Genomic DNA, 21097 nt, shown 5'->3' on the forward strand with positions numbered 1-21097 from the left:
TTTTTTATATATAATTTTTTTTATTAGTTTTTCGACATATCATTTTCAACAGTAATTAAACATACTTTCATATGTAGCAGGAAACCCCCCCCCCCCATCATTCAGTTTGTACAAACTTCACACACACTCACACTCACACACTACATACGCTACGCTTCTGTTATAAATTCACAGAAAATCAACCATACACCGGATTTACACTGTTCCACTTTTATTTTACTCCGTGAAGGAAGGACTACAAAATGGGGAAGGTTTGATACAGGCCAGCCATAATACCTTGAACATCCCAGCACATCCACAGGAGCCCTGCCCAGTTGCTATGCCAACCCTGATGGTCTCAGACAGAAGACCATCAACAACACAATGGACTGCATACACGAGTGGATTCAACACGGACTATAACAAAAGAACAGTGATTGGATTCCCCCTCAGGGAGCAGGAAACTGCGACTACCTTTTCTCTTCTGAAAATGACTCATGGGGAGGGGGAGAAGGGAACCAGCCAGGTGACAGGACACTCAGGTTACCACCACCACCCCTCCCTTAAACCCTCCTTTTCTGTGATGTATGCATGATGTTTCTGGGGGTGGGCTTGATCTACAGGGTGGGAATTTCAAAAGTCTTTATAAGTCCTTGCACACCATTTTTCTGTGTCTTTTCTCTCTCCTGCAAGTGAGGGGAACACCCTGTTGCAACAGTTCAATAAAGGCCAAGCCTACAGGCTGCTGTTTTGCTCCAAGTTATCCTGGTTGGTGTCTTTGTTTTGTCCAAGGGAGCCCTCGGATTTTTCCGGTAACACATATCTTATACCATTTTTTTGACTTCCATCACTCAGATCTGAAAAATTTCCAATCTATTCACTAAATATGCATTTCTTACTTCCACAATTACATTTAACCCATAACTGATATCTCTATTCTTTCTCTGTTTTGCAATGTTTCATACATTTCTCCGTACAAAACTTCTTGGAGTCCTACTAGCGTAATTTGTTGATTACAGCTGCTCTTCAAACAGTTCGTATATTTCTTCCAATCTTCTGTGAATCTCTGGTCCCACGGGTTCCGAATCCTTCCTGTCATTTTATCCAATTCTGCGTAGTCCATTAATTTTGTCTGCCATTCTTCTTTCGCTGGAAGCCATCTTCAAATATCTTATCTCACGGAAGAGGGAATTAAGCTTGTCTCCTCCTGATCTGGAGAGTAGGACTCGAACCCAGGACTTCCAAGTCGCAAAGAAGGAGATTCCGACTGAACATCTGGAAAAACTTTCTGACAGCGAGAGCTGTTCCAAAGTGGGAAAGTCTCCCTCGCGAGGTGGTGGGATCTCTCCTTCCTTGGAGGTTTCTAAGCAGAAGTTGGGGGGGGGGGGCGTCTGCGATGGATGCTTTTAGCTGAGACTCCTGCATTGCAGGGGGTTTGTCTGGATCATAGAATCATAGAATCCTAGAGTTGGAAGAGACCACAAGGGCCATCGAGTCCAACCCCCTGCCAAGCAGGAAACACCATCAGAGCACTCCTGACATATGGTTGTCAAGCCTCTGCTTAAAGACCTCCAAAGACGGAGACTCCACCACACTCCTTGGCAGCAAATTCCACTGTCGAACAGCTCTTACTGTCAGGAAGTTCTTCCTAATGTTTAGGTGGAATCGTCTTTCTTGTAGTTTGGATCCATTGCTCCGTGTCCGCTTCTCTGGAGCAGCAGAAAACAACCTTTCTCCCTCCTCTATGTGACATCCTTTTATATATTTGAACATGGCTATCATATCACCCCTTAACCTCCTCTTCTCCAGGCTAAACATGCCCAGCTCCCTTAGCCGTTCCTCATAAGGCATCGTTATAACCCTGGGGTGTCCCTCTCTCCCCCCCCCCCCACTCTGAGATCCTACGCTTCTATGGAGGGCGCCACAGGTCTCTCCCGTCCGCCCCCCTCCCCTCCTGAATCCCATGCATCAAGTGCGGCGGGGGGTGGGGTGGGCTGAGTTCTCTCCAGGGTCCTCCTCTGCGGCAGGTGGCGCACTTTCCGCCTCTGCGGAGGCGGGGGGAGGCGGAGGGAGGAGGAGGAGGAGCGGGCTGAGCAGCTGAGCGCAGGCAGGCCGGGCTCAGGCTATGGCGTGGGCTGGAGGGTAGCAGGAGCGGCAGCGCAGCCACCGCCGGAGTTTGCCCAGGTAAGGAGACGCGTGCATTAGATGCAATGCAATGCAATGCAATGCAAGGCGATGCGATGCGACGCGCCTCGCCTTTCGCCTCCTTCCTTCCCCTCCCTCCCTCTCCCTCAGCAGCGACCCCTTCATTTTCTCTCCCTCCCCTTCCCAAGCCCATCTTTCTCATCCCGGCCCTTCCCCCCTCCCAACTTCTGACAGAGACCCCCACACACCCCACCCCACCCCACTTCTCCCCCCAACCCAGCCCCTGCGCTCCCCTTGAGGTCTGGTTGTTTTGCAAAGAGGAATTTGCCTTCCCTCTCAAAAACAACAACACTCCCAACCCAACTCTGCTTCTATCTCTTTCTCCTTTAATTTTTAACACCCCCTTTTTTCCTGCGGGCACACTTTCCTCCCCCCCTCCCCACCCCCCTCTTCTCCTCCCCCCCCCCACACCCCGCCATAAATAAGAATAAATTGGCAGTCCCAGCCAGTGATTGCATCACTTCTTCTCCAGACAGGGGCCAATTCTGCTAGGAACTGGATCCTCTGCCGGTTCTCAGTGCGTCTTCCTGGGATTGCTCCTCCTGTTGTATTTTTACCCCCTTTGAGTCTTATTTATCCCCCCCGGGGGGGGGGAATGCACTTTCAGCCCTCTTCCCCCCCCCCCCAAATCCCAGTTTCTAGTCTGCTTTCCTCCTCCCTGACACAGTAGACAGGGGAGGCGACAGCAATGGAGACCTTGAACTGTTGTTTTGTTTGTCTGTTTGTTTGGGGGGGGACTGCAATGGCTACTGGCTTTCCACCCACCCACCCGCTGTCAAAACCAGTTAGAGGCCGCAATTCCCAGGACTATTTCCAAGTTCATCCCCAAATCTCTCCCTCTCACTCGCACAGAATCTCAGTTCTGGCTCGCGTTCCTTTATACCTCCTCCCCATGATATCCTGAACTAGAAGGCTTATATTTTTTAAAGGTAAAGGGACCCCTGACCATTAGGTCCAGTCGTGGCCGACTCCGGGGTTGCGGCGCTCATCTTGCTTTATTGGCCGAGGAAGCCGGCGTACAGCTTCTGGGTCATGTGGCCAGCATGACTAAGCCGCTTCTGGTGAACCAGAGCAGTGCATGGAAACACCGTTTACCTTCCCGCCAGAGTGGTACCTATTTATCTACTTGCACTTTGACGTGCTTTCGAACTGCTAGGTTGGCAGGAGCAGGGACCGAGCAACGGGAGCTCACCCCGTCGCGGGGATTCGAACCGCCAACCTTCTGATCGGCAAGTCCTAGGCTCTGTGGTTTAACCCACAGCGGCACCCAAGAGAGGGGAAATTCCACATTTATTTTACCCCCACCCTGCAACACCCACAAACTGCCTCGCACCACCACACTTTTCCTGGAGCCCCTCACAATATTTATTTCTTCTTTTCTGCCAAATAATTTTTTCTGCTTTTCGAAAACCAGCATCAAATTCATTCAGATTTTCAACTCGCAATATTTCGACTGGCCTTCCCTCCCCTCCTTCTCTGCTTTCACACACCCCACAGAGCTTCTCCTCTGCCCCCCCCCCCAGCCCCAGTTAGGAGTTTTCACACCCCCCCCCCATCCCTCTTGCTCCACCTCAGAGACGTGTTGTTCCAAATCTGGCAGGTGTCTGTGGGCTGAGGGGTGCGTGTCCTCTGTTTCCGGAGTGCAAATTAGGTTCCGCACTTCCGTTTTTGGACGCTTATTCCCCCGCCTATTATAATATTTTGGTGCTTTTTAGAACATTTCTGGTTTCCTCCTCTGCGGTTCTCACTTCCCGATACTCGGGGCAACACCTGGCTTCTCTCGCGCGGCCAACAGCTGCCGCAGATTTGTTTTATTGTTATGTATTGAATTTATATATGTCCCACTCCCCTTTCCCGTCTTGCCCAGAGCTGAGCTGTATCCTCTGCACTCCGCAGACCTCTTCCCAGCTCTCAGCATCAGAATAAAAGCAACTCAATGCCCCAATGGGAAACTAGCCAGCAGGATCCGTGCGCAAGAGCACAGTCTGCCTTCCTGCGGTTTCTCATGCAACACGTTGGCCATTAATATACACAGAACAATAGTTATACATACTTTATCAACCTTCTCAGAAAAATGCAAAACATTAAACAAAGCCACAGAGACTTGCGAACTACCCGGCCTCAAATGAACTTATAATGTCTGCTTTTTCAAATGCTTAACTCCGTCTTTTAGATAAGTTTCAGCTTTTTGCACCTGTTTCGCCCTGGTAGTCCAAGTGATCAAGAGGCCGTTGTTCGCCCCGGATGGGGCCCTTTAACTGGGGCTTGCAGTTAAAGATAGTTTTCCGGGCTTCTTCAGTGGTCTAATCTCAAAGTCTTGATACATATATTGATATTCAGTCTTACAGAGAATACTCTTTCTTGGTTTAAGATTAAGAGACTGATTTGCTTAGCCATCGGGGGTGAACAGCGGTCTCTCGATTACTTGGACTGCCAGGGCAAAACAGCTGCAAAACGCCAGCACCCTGTCTCTATCTACAACTCTCCTAGCATCTCTCGGTATTGTGAATATCACTGAACTTGCTTTTTGTTGGTATCTTCATGAACTTATCCAAAAGATTGAGTTAAGCATTTGAAAAATATACTGAAACCAGACATTATTACCGTATTTTTCGTCCCATAGGACTCACCTAGTTTTTTTGGGAGGAAATAAAGGGAACAAAAATTTCCATTATTTCCCCCCAAAAAAGCAGGTCGGGGAAACCGAACCAGGTCAAGGAACAGCGGGATGGCGGCACTGCGCCTCCCTGCTGTCCCCCGAGCTTGTGGGGCTGGCCGATGTCTGCCCGGCGCGAGGAGCGCTCTGCTTCAGGGCACCCCGCCCGCCGGGCGGTAGGCTGCTATCCGCAGCGTGGGGAGCCCTGCGGGGAACTCCTGCAGGGCTCCCCACACTGCGGATGTCTGTCCGGCGCGCGGGGCGCTCTGCTTCAGGGTGCCCCGCGCCTAGGCTGCGGATGTGTTCCTGAAGCGCCGGGTTCTCTGCTTTCAGCGCGCCCAGCGCTCCGGGAAGCAGGCTACTATCCGCAGCCTAGGCAGCGGATGTCTCCCGCAGGGCTGCCTAGGCTGCAGATGTCTTCCTGAAGCCTGGAGAGCGAAAGCCTGCATTCGCCCCATAGGACACACCCAGATTTCCCCTTCATTTTTGGAGGGGGAAAAGTGCATCCTATAGGGCGAAAAATACGGTAAATTCATTTTAGGCTGGGTAGTCCGCAAGTCTTTGTGGCTTTGTTTAACGTTTTGTATTTTTCTCAGAAGGTATGTATAATTATTGTTCTGTGTATATTAATCGCCAACGTGTTGCATGAGTTGCACTACAGCAGCAGCAACACAGGTTGCATTTTTCTAGCATTCCTGCGGTTTCTAGCAACTGGGATTCAGAAGTAGGGAGATTATGGGATTCATAATGGCTACTAGCCCGCTCCTCCATCCATCTGTCTCATCATCTGAAAGCCATCCGAGCTGTGGGCCATCTTCCCGTAGCTGTGAGTTCCGCAGTTACACGAAGAAGTCCTTCCTTCTGTTTGCCCTGAAACTTCCCTTTTCAGCTTCAACAGGTGCCCCCAAATTCTAGGGCTCATGAGATAAGGAAGAAAACTTTTCTCTAACTGCTTTCCCCCTCCGCCAGGCAGAATTCTATAAGCTTCTGTCCTGTCTCCTCGGTTCTCTAAACTGAAATCACTTAACTCCTATCCCCAGCAGTGGCATCTCGCTGTCTAATACCCAGATTAATATCTGGCCCGATCTGTTCCATGGCTTCGCCCCAGACAGCTGTTGTCTCAGGAAAAATATTGGGGGCGAGGGGGGGTGGCTGCAGCTGCACAGAGAGCCCATTGTCGTCGTCCTCCAGCTGCGTGTCAGTTTCTTCCCTTGAATTTCTTTATTTCGTTTATTCCATAAGATGCATTTATTTATTTATTTGCCTTCGCTAGGAGTTTCCAAGACGGGATGCGGCAAATAGAAAATGCAGCTTTTAAAACAGTTATTTTTTAAAAAAACAAAATAAAATGCAATTTTTTTAAAAATAAAATGCATAAATAGCCATTCCAAAAAATGGAACGACATACAGTGGTACCTCTGGTTACGTACTTAATTCGTTCTAGAGGCCCGTTCTTAACCAGAAACTGTTCTTAACCACTTTAGCTAATGGGGCCTCCTGCTGCCGCCGCACTGCTGGAGCACGATTTCTGTTCTCATCCTGAAGCAAAATTCTTAACCCGAGGTATTATTTCTGGGTTAGCGGAGTCTATAACCTGAAGCGTATGTAACCCAAGGTACCACTGTAATATAAATTCAGCAAAGGAGGTGGGACGCTTTTCACAGAGGATGAGGTTTCTTCGCGCAGCGTGTTGTTAAACTGCGGAACTCACTGCTGCAGGGACACCGACTTGGACGTGAGAAGGCGGTGCTGGACTAGACAGCCGTTGACCTGATCTGGTCAGCCACTGTGAGAACAGGATGCCTAACCCAGCTGGGGTTTGGGCCTGATCCGGAAGGGTTACTTTGATGTTCTTCTTTCGTTAATAATGATACGATGAGGAAGATGATTGAGGAAGGGCAGGGGCGGTTGTTCTTAGTGGTTTCCTAAGGGGTTTTTGTACTTCTGCAAACCTCTGGGTTCTCCCCAGGTGTCCTCAGCCTAACAAACGGTTGAGAGGGAAGAGGTTCAACAGCCGTGTTAGAAACTCAGATATATAAGCTCGGCGCCAAATACAGTGGCACCTCGGGTTAAGTACTTAATTTGTTCCGGAGGTCCATTCTTAACCTGAAACTGTACTTAATCTGAAGCACCACTTTAGCTAATGGGGCCTCCTGCTGCCGCTGCACCGCCACCAGGCGATTTCTGTTCTCATCCTGAAGCAAAGTTCTTAACCCAAGGTGCTATTTCTGGGTTAGCGGAGTCTGTAACCTGAAGCGTCTGTAACCCGAGGTACCACTGTAGCTCCTTAAACGAAGGTTGCAGTCCCCAAAACTGAATGCCTAGGTGCAACATTTTGGGGTAAGACAACCCTAAGTCTTATTTTTTCAAATAATGCACTGTCTGTGATTGATGATCAGTTAAACATCTGGCTAGTTCAGATGACCTCCTTGAGCGAGGTTAAGAGCTTTGAGAACTTAAAGAAGAAAAGTCACGTGATCCAGGGACAGTCCACATATATATCGGCCTATTTCAACCTCTTTTTCTTAATGGCGGAACGGACCATTCATAATGCAGGGATATTCTTCTGGGCAGTGGAGTGGGATAAGTGAAAACAAGCAACTACAATTAGCTATAAGGTTGTTCACTGTTCCTGCGGAAACAGTTCAGATCCAAGGATCTCCAGGCATGCACCTCCAGATGGTGAAGATGTCAGGCCCGGGAATCTTAACTCGGTCGCAAGCGGCCAATAGCCAGGTGCAAAATGCGCCTAAAGGTAAAGGGACCCCTGACCATTAGGTCCAGTCATGACCGACTCTGGGGTTGCGGCGCTCATCTCGCTTTATTGGCCGAGGGAGCCAGCGTACAGCTTCCGGGTCATGTGGCCAGCATGACTAAGCCGCTTCTGGCGAACCAGAGCAGCGCACGGAAATGCCGTTTACCTTCCTGCTGGAGCGGTGCCTATTTATCTACTTGCACTTTGACGTGCTTTCGAACTGCTAGGTTGGCAGGAGCAGGGACCGAGCAACGGGAGCTCACCCCGTCGCAGGGATTTGAACCACCGACCTTCTGATCGGCAAGTCCTAGGCCCTGTGGTTTAACCCACAGCGCCACCCACGTCCAAAATGCGCCTAGCGCCTGGCTAATTTCAAACACTGCCTGTTTGTGGAGTTCCCCTTGGGGCATCTGCTGGGCTGCGTGGCCTGATCCTGCTATAGGACTCTCATGTAGAACCTCCAGGTCCAGTCTATCCTGATTCCTTGGTCCTTAGGGGCAATTGTCCGCTGTGAGGACAGGACGCTGTGCTAGACGGGCTCCCGTCAGCACTTTGCAAGGCGCGATTCCGTCCTCTTTTGCGTTGGCAAGATCCTGCTTTCTCTCTGGGCGCGAAGAGATCCTTCCTTTCACCCTCTGCTCAGCAAGAAGCAGAACCGGGACTTCCCAGTTTTCTTCCCCTCCCTGGCTTCTGCTCAAAGAGGGTGTCGCCCACCCCGGTCTTCTCCGGTCACACTTCCCTTTCCCAGAGCTCTGGGAGTTTTCGCTTCCTCCCTTCTCCCTCACTTTCTCTGCCCTCATCCTGGCAGCGCAGAAGGGAAGTGCAAATTCTTCGCTCCCTTCCTGAGTTGGAAGGCAGCACTGAGTGTTCCTCCGCTGGCTGCCCCCCGCCCCCCCCTCTTTCAGCAGTGCGATTATCACGCCTGCGGTCCCGAGCCTTCGGAGAAGTTTGGTGCCAGGGACGGATCCTGCAGTAAGTCGCCCCTGTCGGAAGCCACATCCCTGCTGGGCGAGTGCTTCTCTGCGTTGGACGGCTCGCTCCCTGTTCAGGAGGGTTGTTACAGCTGGGAGAGGGGCCGTTGAAGGCTGGATGCGGCCCTCCGGATCCCCTCTCCGGTCCTTGGGACCCTTCTCAGGCCACACCCCTCCCTAAGCCACGCCCACTCCCTGCCTATTAGCACCGCCCCCTGCCTAGAATGTAGCCTGTAATACAGATCTGTTGTTCTGTCCACCAGTGTCATGCGGACTCCAGAACGTTGCTTAGAAAGGATTGTGGCCCTTGGGCCAAGAACGCTTCCCCACCCTGTTGTCTGGGGGTGCTTATGGGGTATCCCCTACTCTCTTCCAGGATCACTTTCGCTCTGAAAGTTGGCCTAATTTCCCCCCTCTCTATATTTATGAATGCGCATATTGAAATATTTCGGATGTTTTTGCCTGCGCCCTGAGGCTTTCGAGAAGCTGGCAGCGCCGCTGCTGTTTGCAGAAGCTCAGTGGCTGAGCCCCTGCTTTGCTGGCAGAGAGTCTCCCAGAAGCTTCAATCCCCGGTGTCTCCAGGCAGAAATTTCCCCCTGCCCTGGAGAATAGCTGCTGCCAGTCAGTGTATACAGTACTGAGTGACGTGGCTCAACCACCCGACTTCGTGCAATACATTCTTTTGCTCAGATTCATGAGGACTAGAACCTTGCGTTGCTTTTTTTTAGACGGAGGCTGCAGTTCAGTGTGTAGAGCTCTGCGTGCAGGTGGTCTCAGTCTCCGACATCTCCAGGCCGGGCTGGGAGAGAGCGCCGCCTTGGAAAGGCGCTGCCAGCCAGTGTATGCAATATTGAGCTAGGTGGGCTAAGCGCCTGACTGCTGCATGCATTTTCCTGAGGTCCCGTGAGCTCAGGCAAAGACTTTTGAGTGGTGTTTTCGACAGCAATCTGGTGCATGGAAAAAGCGAACCAGGAACACCCGTCTCCTGCTGTTTCCTGTTGTTGCGCTGGGTATCTGGATGGTGTTTTTTTGTCTTTGGGGGGAATGGATGGGGACGGTTGTCAGAAGCAGAGTAGAAACAGGGGTTTTGCGGGGCAGGCACAGCTTGTTTCCATTAACTGGCCTCCCTTGTGCTCTCTCCCTGCTGAGCTGCATGTTCGGTGCTTGCCAAGCCTTCTCCTTGACATGCTAGCTTTCTGCATGCAGGGGCTTTCCCCATTCTATATGCATGCCTGCAGCGTGGGAACATTTAATAGAATCCTAGAACCGAAGAGTCGCAAGGGGCCTGAGAGTCAACCCACTGCAATGCAGGAATCCCAGCTGGAGAATCCCCTACAGATCCTGCCTCTGTTGCTGTTGTTGTTGTTAATTGAATTTATATAATCTGTTTTAAAATCTCCGGCGCCGGAGAGCCCACCGCTTTCAGAGGCAGCCCGTTCCGCTGTCTGCTCAACAGTTCAGCTCCTCTTCCTCCCAAAAGTGGTACAGTCCGGGCAGGCCTTTGCTGAACTTTTCGCCTTTTAAGAGGACCAGAGAGAAAGCAGTCCTCTGGAAGGGGGCAGCGGAAGCAAAGGGACAGTTGACCCCACACCCTGATTTGACCCAGCCGTCAAATCCTGGCGGGGCCCCCTCCTCGCAGGTCAAAATGTTGTTTAGAAACAAAAAAGGCACTTCCGCAGGGGGAGTAGGCGCCACAGCTGTGCCTGGGGGGAGATGGGACAGGGGACCTTTCAACCGAGTTGCGAAACGGCTTTTAACTTTCGGTTTTAGGGCAGAGAGATCGTGAGCCGCGTGCTGTCGAGCAGTAAACCGGTGTGTGCTTCCCTTGGTCTTCCCTTGGTCGTGGTTGACAGGCGGAGAGGTACGTTGGGGGGCAGCGAGTGCGGGGCAGCCCTCGGCGGGCCTGATCCGGCTGCCTGCCTGGCTGCCTGTCTAACGGCATTCAGAGAAGGTATGTCCTTTCGAGGCCTCATCCAGAAGAAAAATAAGGAGAATCGGCTGCCCCCAACCTTGGCAGATGCTCCCCCAGCCCCACACCGGCCCAGAGCAGGCCACTTCGCAAGGGCATCGCGTTCAGTGGGCACAGCTAGGTGGTGACAGAGGTGGGAGTCGTGTGTGTGTGTGTGTGTGTGTGTGTGTGTGTGTGTGCAGCCAGATCTAAAAATAAACCAGCTGAGCATTGGAGGGAAGGCAGGAGAGACCAGCTCCTGCGTTGGAGAGCATTTGGGAAGGACGCTGAACTCCTGAGCAGCTGGATATCAACCAGGCGGGGAGTTGTGGGTGGGGGGCTCATCTAGGTCCACCTTTCCCGCGCTCCCACCCCCCAATTTCTGTACAGGAGAGAGCAGCTGCGAAGGGAAGTTGTCAACCCATGCGTTTATATGCATGCCATCTCAAAACTTGTTTTTTGCCATGTGAGAGGGGGAGTAAGGTAAGGGGGCATTGCAAAACCAACACACACCCCTGCAGCAGCAGCAACAACAACAACAAAAAGCATCTCTTCATTTGGGCTTTAGACCCTTGGCTATATTTCTCATTGAGGTGGCAAACCGGCGTCTTTGACGGGCACCAAGTTCAGGCGGTTCCCGCAAAAGGGACGGTTCCCACGTGTGTTGATAATAATAATAATAATAATAATAATAATAATAATAATAATAATAATTTATACCCCGCCCTTCCCGGTTCAGAAAACCAGGCTCAGGGCGGCTAACAACAAATTTAAAACACTTAATTGTGATACAACAAAAAACAGCACAAAATACAAAATAAATTCAAAGTTCTAAAATCAATTTGGGGAAAATCCATCAAATAAACATTAGATGATCACCAGGACTAGTTTGCTAAATTAGTCCTATTTGGGCCAGCGAGGAGACTAGGGGGGAATTAGCTGTGGGATCCCAGAGCGGGTAATCTTCATAAAAAGGGGAGGGGGGGAAGGAAGGGGAATAAAATATCAGGCTAAATTCAGATTGAAAGCCAGGTGGAATAGCTCTGTCTTACAGGCCCTGCAGAAGGAGGTTAAATCCTGAAGGGCCCTGGTCTCATGGGACAGAGCATTCCACCAGGTCGGAGCCATCACTCCGATGGGATGGGAGGCGAAGAATCCCCGTGCACGTGGAAGCTAGCATTTCTGGGTGGAGGGTGTCGGAACAGTGCGGCGCTCCGACGTCATTTGACCCGGCATCCAAGTTGCAGCGGAGAAGTGCCGCCTTGCAACTGCGGTCGAAGCAGGAAGCTCTTGAGTTCTCCCTTCCTTCCTCTTTCCTCTCTCACGGCACACAGATCTTGGGTCTGTAATATGCCTAAGAAGAAGGTCATGGAAGCTGGAAGGGGTGGAATGAGACCGTACACTTCAGGCTGCGGGTGGGAGGGGGCGATGCCGCTTTTGAATGCTCCCACAGTGACTGATACCATTTTTTAATTTTATATCCTGCAAGTAGAAAGCTAGCACATCAGGGGGGAAGGCTGGCCGATAAACTAGCTTTCTGCTTGTGGGGAGGTTTGAGGGCGTGGTTTCGTTACTGTCCCCTACATCTGGAAGTGGGGAGGGGGCATTCTTACCACGGGCAACCATGTTATAGCCAGTGTTTACGCCTTTGCTTGACTGTGTTTCTCGCTTGTCTGGATGCTGGACAGAGAGAGGTCTGAGAGTGAGTGCAGAATCTAGCCTGCTGTTGTCCTGCCCACTTTTGTCCTTGGCCCCTCCCACTACCGCTCTGCCACCCTGTGTCCAGGACCACCACGCCCTCTCTGAGCATGTGCAGAGTTGTCACACCGCCACCGCCCCCCAAGAATTAGCACAAAGGTCGCCTGCAGGAAGTGGTATCCGTGGTGAGTCCCTCTTGGGATTTTTTAAGAGCTGTGAGTTGCATCCAGTTCCCTCTCTTTGCTTCCGTAGGCCCCAGCACCCGTTTCCTCCTGAAAGAGCCCCCGCCCTACGGGTTCCACCATATCAGCAGAAACGTGACCGCTGATGCCCCTTCTTCGGATTCCTCCTTCCTCTTTCGACCTCAGAGACCCAGAGAGACACACAAATACACAAACACATATACACACATATGAACACCCACACACAAACCTGTCTCGCTCTATCTATACAGTGGTACCTCGGGTTAAGTACTTAATTCGTTCCGGAGGTCCGTTGTTAACCTGAAACTGTTCTTAACCTGAAGCACCACTTTAGCTAATGGGGCCTCCTGCTGCCACCGCACTGCCGGAGCACAATTTCTGTTCTCATCCTGAAGCAAAGTACTTAACCCAAGGTACTATTTCTGGGTTAGCGGAGTCTGTACCCTGAAGCGTATGTAACCTGAAGCGTATGTAGCCCGAGGTACAACTGTATATATACTCTGTAGCTGTGAATTATTATTATTATTTTATTGTTATAACTTATACCCCACTCTTCACTGGGTTAAGACAATTTAAAGGTAAAGGGACCCCTGACCATTAGGTCCAGTCGTGGCCAACTCTGGGGTTGCGGCGCTCATCTCGCTTTATTGGCTGAGGGAGCCGGCGTACAGCTTCCGGGTCATGTGGCCAGCATGACTAAGCCGCTTCTGGCGAACCAGAGCAGCACACGGAAACGCCGTTTACCTTCCTGCCAGAGCGGTACCTATTTATCTACTTGCACTTGATGTGCTTTCAAACTGCTAGGTTGGCAGGAGCAGGGACCGAGCAACGGGAGCTCACCCCGTGGTGGGGATTCAAACCACCGAACCTCTGATCGGAAAGCCTAAGGCTCAGTGGTTTAGACCACAGCGCCACCCGCGTCCCTAAGACAATTTAAAACACAACGTTAAAAACAATTTTGAAAAACTTAACAATTAGACAAATGCACGATCACACACACACACGCTAATAAAAATAACGACACCTAATGAAAAGTCACAAAAGTTCACGCAGTTGCCTATCCTAGGTTTAGATCTCCAGTCTTTTTGCACTAGGAATCACAAGAGAGAGAGAAGGGGGCAGGAACCCCACCCTTCCCAGAGGCCTTCTCCAACATCTTTCTCGAGACTTTGGTTACTGTGGCTGGGGGACCATTTCTGGCCAGGGTGCTTCCACCCCCACAGAACACGTCGCCGGTTTTCATTCTTTTAAGGAAGTTTTCTACAGACCACTTTTCTGCGCAAACGGCAGAATCGAGAACTGCACGTAACGTGGACCAAACCGGTCAGTCGCCTTGGGGGGGGGGGATGGTTTTTGTCATCTTTGGCACGGCAGAGGCTCCTGGCTGGCACCTTTCCCTCGAAATGGCTTCTGAAACACTTCGTTTCGCTGCCCTGCCAGTTTGTTCTGGCATTACGAGAGACGGGGGGACACATCCCAAGGCTGTAAAATGGCACACGGCAGAGAGGAATTCTTTCTCCTTCTTTCGTAAGGCCACAACTCGAGGGCATCTGATTCAGAACAAGTAAAAAGGCTGTCCTTCTCTTATCTGTTCAACGGCGGAACTCCCTGCCACAGAAGGCAGGGTGGCCGCCATTTTGGATGGCCAAGGCACAGTCTGACCCCCCTCCTTTGGTAATCCTCATAGAACTCTAGCCCAGTGGTTGCCATTAATTTGATTCTGAATTGACTTTAGAATGAATTGATTTTAGAATGAACTGATTTTAGAATGTATTTCAACTGATTGATTGTGATTTTATGTAAACTGTGGTACTTTTATTGTTGTTAGCCGCTCTGAGCCCGGCTTCAGCTATGGAAGGCGGGATAGAAATAAAATTGTATTTTATTATTTTATTATTACAGTCATACCTCGGGTTGAAGTAGCTTCGAGTTGAGCATTTTTGGGTTGCGCTCCACGGCGACCCGGAAGTAACGGAGCGCGTTACTTCCGGGTTTCGCTGCATGCGCAGATGCTCAAAATGACGTCATGCGCAGAAGCGGCGAATCGCGACCCGTGCATGCGCAGGTCCGTGGACGCAGGTTGCGTTCACTTCAGGAGGCGAACGGGGCTCCGGAGAAGAGTGTTGGACAAATTCATGCAGTTCTCGCCTAGCAATGGTACACGATGGCCATTCTCTGCTTCCACAGGCTTCCTGTCTCTCGCGCCATGGCAACGGGCCGCCGAACATTCTGCGCAGGCCGCCATTGGCTGGGAGCTTCCCGGGAGGCGCGGCTTCTCACCTGGCTCTTCTTCATTTCCCCCTGTTGCAGATGCCGTGAGCCGCCGCCATGACGGACGAGTGGGCCCCGCAGCTGGTGGACTACTTTGTGGTGGCCGGCTTGGCGGACACTTCGGCGCCGCTGGAGGATGAGAGCCAGCCGCCTCGCCCGTCCCGGCCCAGCGAGCCCATCGTGGACGTGGCCGTCATCGTGCGCTCGCAGGGCGAGGAGGTGCCTCATGGCTTCACCTGCATCGACCGCACCACCTCCGGGAACCCCGTGGAGCTCAACACCGGGCTGCTCAACAACCCCCAGATGTACATCTGCTACAGGAGGGGCCGGGACAAGCCCCCCATTGTGGAGCTGGGGTAGGTGACTCCAATGCGTTATACATAGGGCCGAAGACGGTTTGGAAACTTCAGCTGGTGCAGAATCCGGAGGAAGACGGTTTGAGCCTATTGCACCGATCCTGGTCCGACTGCGGTGGCTTCCGATTAGTTTCCAGGCCCAATTCCAAGTGCTGGTTTTGACCTATGAAGCCTTAAATGGCTCAGGACCGCAATACCTCAAGGACTGCCCCTTTCCGTATGAACCTACCCGGACCCTAAGATCATCCTCTGAGGCCCTCCTTCATGTGCCAGAGCGTGGCAACTCAAGAACAGGGCCTTTTCTGCAGTGGCTCCCCCTCTGTGGAATGCTTTCCCAAGGGAAGTTTGCCTGGCGCCTTCATTATATACCTTTAGGCGCCAGGCAAAAATGTTCCTTTTTAACCAGGCCTTTGGGTGATCTGATTTGCATCTTACGCCCTTTTAAACGGTGCTTTTTTGAGGGGAAGGTCTGTTGTGGTGTTGTTGTTATTTTATTAGGTATTTTGTGTTTTAGATCTTGATTTTATTCTTTGAACTGCCCTGAGACCCCTGGGTATAAAGCGATATATACTGTATTTTTCCTTGTATAACATGCCCCCAACCAGTCGCCCGCCCCGCATATGCACTATCCATGTATAAGATGCCACCCCCCCCCCCATTTTTTAACATTATTTTAGAGCAGCCTTTCTCAACCTGTGGGTCCCCAGATGCTGTTGAACTACAACTCCCATCACCCCTAGCTAGCAAGGCCAGAGCTCAGGGATGGTGGGAGTTGTAGTCCAACAACATCTGGGTACCCACAGGTTGAGAACTACTGTCTTCTACACAGAAAAGTATGGTAAATTCAATAAATAATAATATTGGACTACTGCAATGCGCTCTGTGTGGGACTACCTTTGAATGTGACCCGGAAACTACAACTAATCCAGCATGCGGCAGCTAGACTGGTGACTGGGGGCGGCCGCCGAGACCACATAACACCAGTCCTGAGAGATCTGCATTGGCTCCCAGTACGTTTCCGAGCACAATTCAAAGTGTTGGTGTTGACCTTTAAAGCCCTAAATGGCCTCAGTCCAGTATACCTGAAGGAGCGTCTCCACCCCCATCGTTCTACCCGGACACTGAGGTCCAGCACCGAGGGCCTTCTGGCGGTTCCCTCACTGCGAGAAGCAAAGCTACAGGGAACCAGGCAGAGGGCCTTCTTGGTAGTGGCACCCACCCTGTGGAACGCCCTCCCATCAGATGTCAAAGCGATAAATAACTACCTGACATTCAGAAGACATCTTATGGCAGCCCTGTTCAGGGAAGTTTTTAATGTGTGACATTTTAGTGTATTTTTGGTCTCTGGAGAAGCTGCCCAGAGTGACTGGGGAAACCCAGCCAGATGGGCGGGGTATAAATAATAAATTATTATTATTATTATTATTATTATTACTATTATTATTATTATTATTGGTTGGAAGACAGTTGGGAGAGCATGACACTCTTCATCTCAGGGTTGTGGGTTCGAACCCCACGTTGGGCAAAAGATTCCTGCATTGAGGGGGGGTTGGACTAGATGACCCTGGGTGTCCCTCCCAACTCTGCGAATTCGCAGAGAAAGCTATCGACAGCTACTGTCTTGGGTGGCTGTGTTCTGCCTCCACTGTCGATTCTGTGGCCGGGAATCTCAAGGGAGGAAGTCCTCCTTGAGAATTTCCCAATGGTTGTCCACTGTAGGCTTGGTGAGCCCCTGGCCTCATCCAGCAGGCCTCTTCTGATGTCCTTAGGTAAGGTGGTTGGTTGGGTATGTGGGCGTTCAGCACGCATGAGATGGGCCCCAATATATTTCAGAATGCCTTTCCCCTTATGAAAGCACATGGACCCTGTTAGATCTTCATCTGAGGCCCTCTCCCCTTCTTGAGAGAGGTTGGCAACAAGGGACGGGGCCTTTTCAGTGGTGGCACCCTGCTTGTGGAAAGCTCTCCCTATCAATAACGTCCTTTCAGTGCCAGGGCATCTGGCAGATCAGGGCAATTTGCTGTCTGGTATGTTTCCCACTGAGCTCCTTGGAGGAAAACGGAGCTATAAAATGGGAAACGATCGCAGTCCCAACCAAAGAAGAATGGCAGCTTAAGCTGACAGAATATACACAATTTGCAGACTTGACATATAGAATAAGAGAACAAGGAGAACATATCATTAAAGAATATTGGAAAACATTTATTGAATATATGGGAAATAATTGTGTACAGCTAAAAATGCTGGCAGCGTTAAGATAACTTCAACAGAGTAAATTGATGGATGCAATAATGGAAAATCGATTGTTACAGTTTTTGTAAAACATGCAGGGATTTAAGATATGCAAAATGAACCGTGGAAAGAGAAGAAGGGAAGTCGCTGATATTTTAAGGATGTCAAATGTTTATTTGAAATTCTAGAACAGGAAATTTAATAAGAATTATATTAAGAAAATAAACGGAGCTGTAAACACGATAAATAAAGGGAAAACGTGGAACTGAGAGTACCGCAAAGGACAGGTCCTTAGAATCGTATCGTTGGTAGGGGGCTCCAAGGGTCATCTAGTCCAACCCCCCACAATCCCTATTCCTCATTGCGAAACGCACACTCTCTTTTGCCGTCCGCCTAGGGTGCACTATGACGGAAAGGACCACCCGAAGCCCGGCTACAAAATCATTGACACGACTCCCTATAGCCATTCGGCTAACCTGGCCTCGGGGGCCCCCGGGCACCAGCGCACCTTTCTGACGTACCGGCGAGCCAGCGAGAGCCAGGCCTACAGCACGCTGGGCATCACCGACATCTGCCTTATCATGCCCAGCAAAGGCGAGAGCCTCCCGCACACCTTCTGCCGCGTGGACCGGAACCTCAACGCGGGCATGGTGAGTACCGGAGCTCAGGTGCTGCTCTGGCGCAGTGGCAGAACTCATGGCTTCGTACCCAGGAGGTCCCAGGTTAGGTCCCCGGCATCTCCAGGGAGGGCTGGGGCTTCCTCCTCCTCTCCCATCTGAAATCCTGAAGTGTGGCTGCCGGTCAGTGCACGCAGTACTGATCTGGATGGAGCAACGAGCTGGCAAATTGTCCCAGCTCCATTCAATTCCTGTTTTGTCCTTTATTCAGAGTTGGAAGGGCCCACAAGAATCATCTAATCCAACTCCCCTTCAATTCAGGAATCTTTTGCCGAAAGTGGGACTCGAACACACAACCCTCAGATTAAGAGTCTCATGCTCTGCCAACTGAGCCATCTCATTGCTCAGAACCAGGAGGGCTGGAACCTTCCTGTAGGGGAAGGCAGCAGAGTGCAGAAGGTCCCAGGATCAGTCCTTGGCATTTCCAGTTGAAGACCCGGGGAGCAGGTCACAGGGAATTTTTTTCTGCTCTTCTTGACCCTGGAGAGCAGCTGTCGGTCAGTGTAGCCAGTATTAGGTTAGCTGGACAAATACCCTTGACTCGGTCCGGGCAGATTTCTCTGTTCCTGAGGCTGCTTTTTCTGTGGTGCAGCCAATTGCTTTCCTCCACCTTTTCTTGCCTATCTCTTTTCTGCAGTGGGGACCAGCCCTCTACATCTGCTACAAGATGGCGTTGGCAAAAGGGAACACTCTGGTTTACCAAGCAGGTATGTCTCGGACAGAGGACACGTGGCTCTTGGGGGCCTTATTGAGCTCCCTGTGTGTGTTGACTTATCTTTTTTAAGAAACCGCCATCCTGTGGCCCGGCTCTAACACAGGGGCAGGGAGACATTTGGCCCTCCAGGTGCCAGTGGATTCCAATTCTCCTCCTCTCCACTGAGGATGCTCAGATCAAAGTGCCGTCAATCTCCCAAGAGAGGCCCCCTCCTGAAACCCTGGAGAGATGCTGCCAGTCCGTGCAGGCAATACTGAACCAGGTGGATCAGTGATTGGAGCACTCACTTTATATTGCCAGCTTGTCTTGATATACCAGGTGTGACCGGAAAGTTTGGTGAACGGTCACAGAAATCGGACAGCAAGAAATATTCGAGCATAAAGTCGGCATCGGAAACCCACAAAATGCTCACAATTGTGTACAGAGATGAAGCTGCAACTCAAAAGACAGTGTGTGAGTAGTTTAAATGTTTCCGTGAAGGGCAGCAAACCATCAAAGACGACCCTCAGACCGTTGACAAGCAGAACGGCAGCAAATGTCGACAGAGGTTGTGAGTTATTGATGTGGGATCAGCGTTTGTCTGTCCAAATGATGGTGAAAGAATTTCATGTTCCACGTGAAATTGTTACTGAGTTTGTCCCACCCTCCATATTCTCTCGATCTGGCCCCACCGGATTTCTTTCTTTTTCCAAAACTGAAATCGTCACTGAAAGGGCACAGATTTTCCAACATTCCACACCTCCAAGCAGCTGTGACGAGGGAACTGAAAGCAGTACGGAAAGAGGACTTCTCCAGAAGTTTCCAACAGCTCTACGAACATTGTCAATGGTGCATTGTAACAGAGAGGACCTACTTTGAAGACCTGTAAGGCATGTATGTTCTCGCTGTCTGATTTCTGTGACCGTTCACCAAACTTTCCGGTCACACCTTGTATATCGGCTGCCACGCTGATGGAGTTGGTCCTGATTTTTGAGGAGCGTCCCTGTCGGGAGAGATGGCGTGAGGGGAGGACGTATTTGAGATGTGTGGGTCCTTGTATGCTGAGAGCTTCTCAGGTTAAAACCAGCAGCATGAAACTCAAAGCCTGTGAACTCAGGCGAAATCTGATTGCACCTCCCCAAGGTTCCAAAGGAGTCACAAAAACATCTGAGTAGTCTTCAAGGGCAGGTCCCATGTAACGCAGAGTGCAGTAGTCAAGACTGAAGGTTGCAGGGAATCATGGATCAGTGGATCAGGATCCCCTCTTCCTGGGAATGGGTAGACCCTGAGGAATAGTTGTAATTAATTGACGGGGAGGGACCCAAACAGCTTCCTCCCATTTCCCTTCCCCTTCCAGGTCTCCTTAGTCGCTACCCAGAGGAGGACAACGAGGCGTTCCCGTTGCCGGAGTCCGTGGCTGTTTTTTGCCTGCCCATGGGGGCGACCATCGAGAGTTGGCCGGCCGACACGAAATACCAGCTTCCTGTCTTCTCCACCTTCGTGTTGACCGGGGCTTCGGGAGACAAGGTAGTCGGATTGCATGGTGGTGGGAACTACTTTTTGGGCTGGGTCAGAAAACCTGGGATAGATAGATGATAGATAGATAGATGATAGATAGATAGATAGATAGATAGATAGATAGATAGATAGATAGATAGATAATTTATTACGGTCAAAGACCAGCTTGCATAACACAATAAAAACAGCGTTCATAAAGGTAAAATATACAATCAGAGCAGATTGCAGCAATACCTCATGAGTTAAAATTGAGATACCGTAGATTCCGGCGTATAAGAGAGAGCCAGTGTGGTGTAGTGGTTCACAGCAGTAGATTTGTAATCTGGGGAACTGGGTTCGCGTCTCCGCTCCTCCACATGCAGCTGCTGGGTGACCTTGGGCTAGTCACACTTCTCTCAGCCCCACTCACCTCACAGAGTGTTTGTTGTGGGGGAAGAAGGGAAAGGAGATTGTTAGCCGCTTTAAGACTCCTTCGGGTAGTGATAAAGCGGGAGATCAAATCCAAACTCTTCTTCTTCTTCTTCTTCACCCCGGAAAAGAGTTTAAAAAGTTGGGGGTCGTCTTGTACACCAGGTATGGGCGGAGCCCGCCCCCCACCCCCTGCTGCGGCTGTGGCTCCGAGGCGTCGGTGGCGGGCTCCGTGCCGGGAGAGAGCCGCCCGGCACAGAGCCCGCCCACTGCTTCTTCAGAAGCAGCAGCAGGGGCGGCAGGTTCCACTCCGCGCTGAGCGGCTTTCTCCTGGCGCAGAGCTGCCCACCGTATTAGGCGACTGAGCTTAGAAGATGAACTCCCAAATTGCAGCTGCCAATTTGAGGGGTCATCTAATACGCCCAGTCGCCTAATACACTGGAATCTACGGTATATACATACAGTGATACCTCGGATTAAGTACTTAATTCGTTCCAGAGGTCCGTTCTTAACCTGAAGCACCACT

At 50.9% G+C, this 21097-nt stretch overlaps 1 protein-coding gene across 4 annotated transcripts in view; it reads left to right on the forward strand.

Annotated features, from left to right (window-relative positions):
* Window positions 1-2041: 2041 nt before the first annotated feature.
* The window catches only part of DENND4B (DENN domain containing 4B), a 56885-nt gene continuing 37829 nt past the window's right edge, over window positions 2042-21097 (forward strand). Inside the window, exons 1-6 of one of the 4 annotated variants that reach the window (XM_083715495.1) lie at window positions 2055-2163; window positions 10337-10427; window positions 14726-15042; window positions 17672-17924; window positions 18589-18658; window positions 20003-20172. In XM_083715495.1, coding sequence (XP_083571621.1) covers window positions 14744-15042; window positions 17672-17924; window positions 18589-18658; window positions 20003-20172 — 792 coding nt within the window. In that variant the 5' untranslated portion in view covers window positions 2055-2163; window positions 10337-10427; window positions 14726-14743. Of the gene's footprint in view, window positions 2164-10336; window positions 10428-14725; window positions 15043-17671; window positions 17925-18588; window positions 18659-20002; window positions 20173-21097 lie in introns of those variants that run through there. The other 3 variants (XM_083715494.1, XM_083715492.1, XM_083715493.1) reach the window with 3 other exon arrangements.

The sequence above is a fragment of the Podarcis gaigeae genome (assembly GCF_964106915.1).
Source record: "Podarcis gaigeae genome assembly, chromosome: 16".
In the NCBI taxonomy this organism is placed as follows: Eukaryota; Metazoa; Chordata; class Lepidosauria; order Squamata; family Lacertidae; genus Podarcis; species Podarcis gaigeae.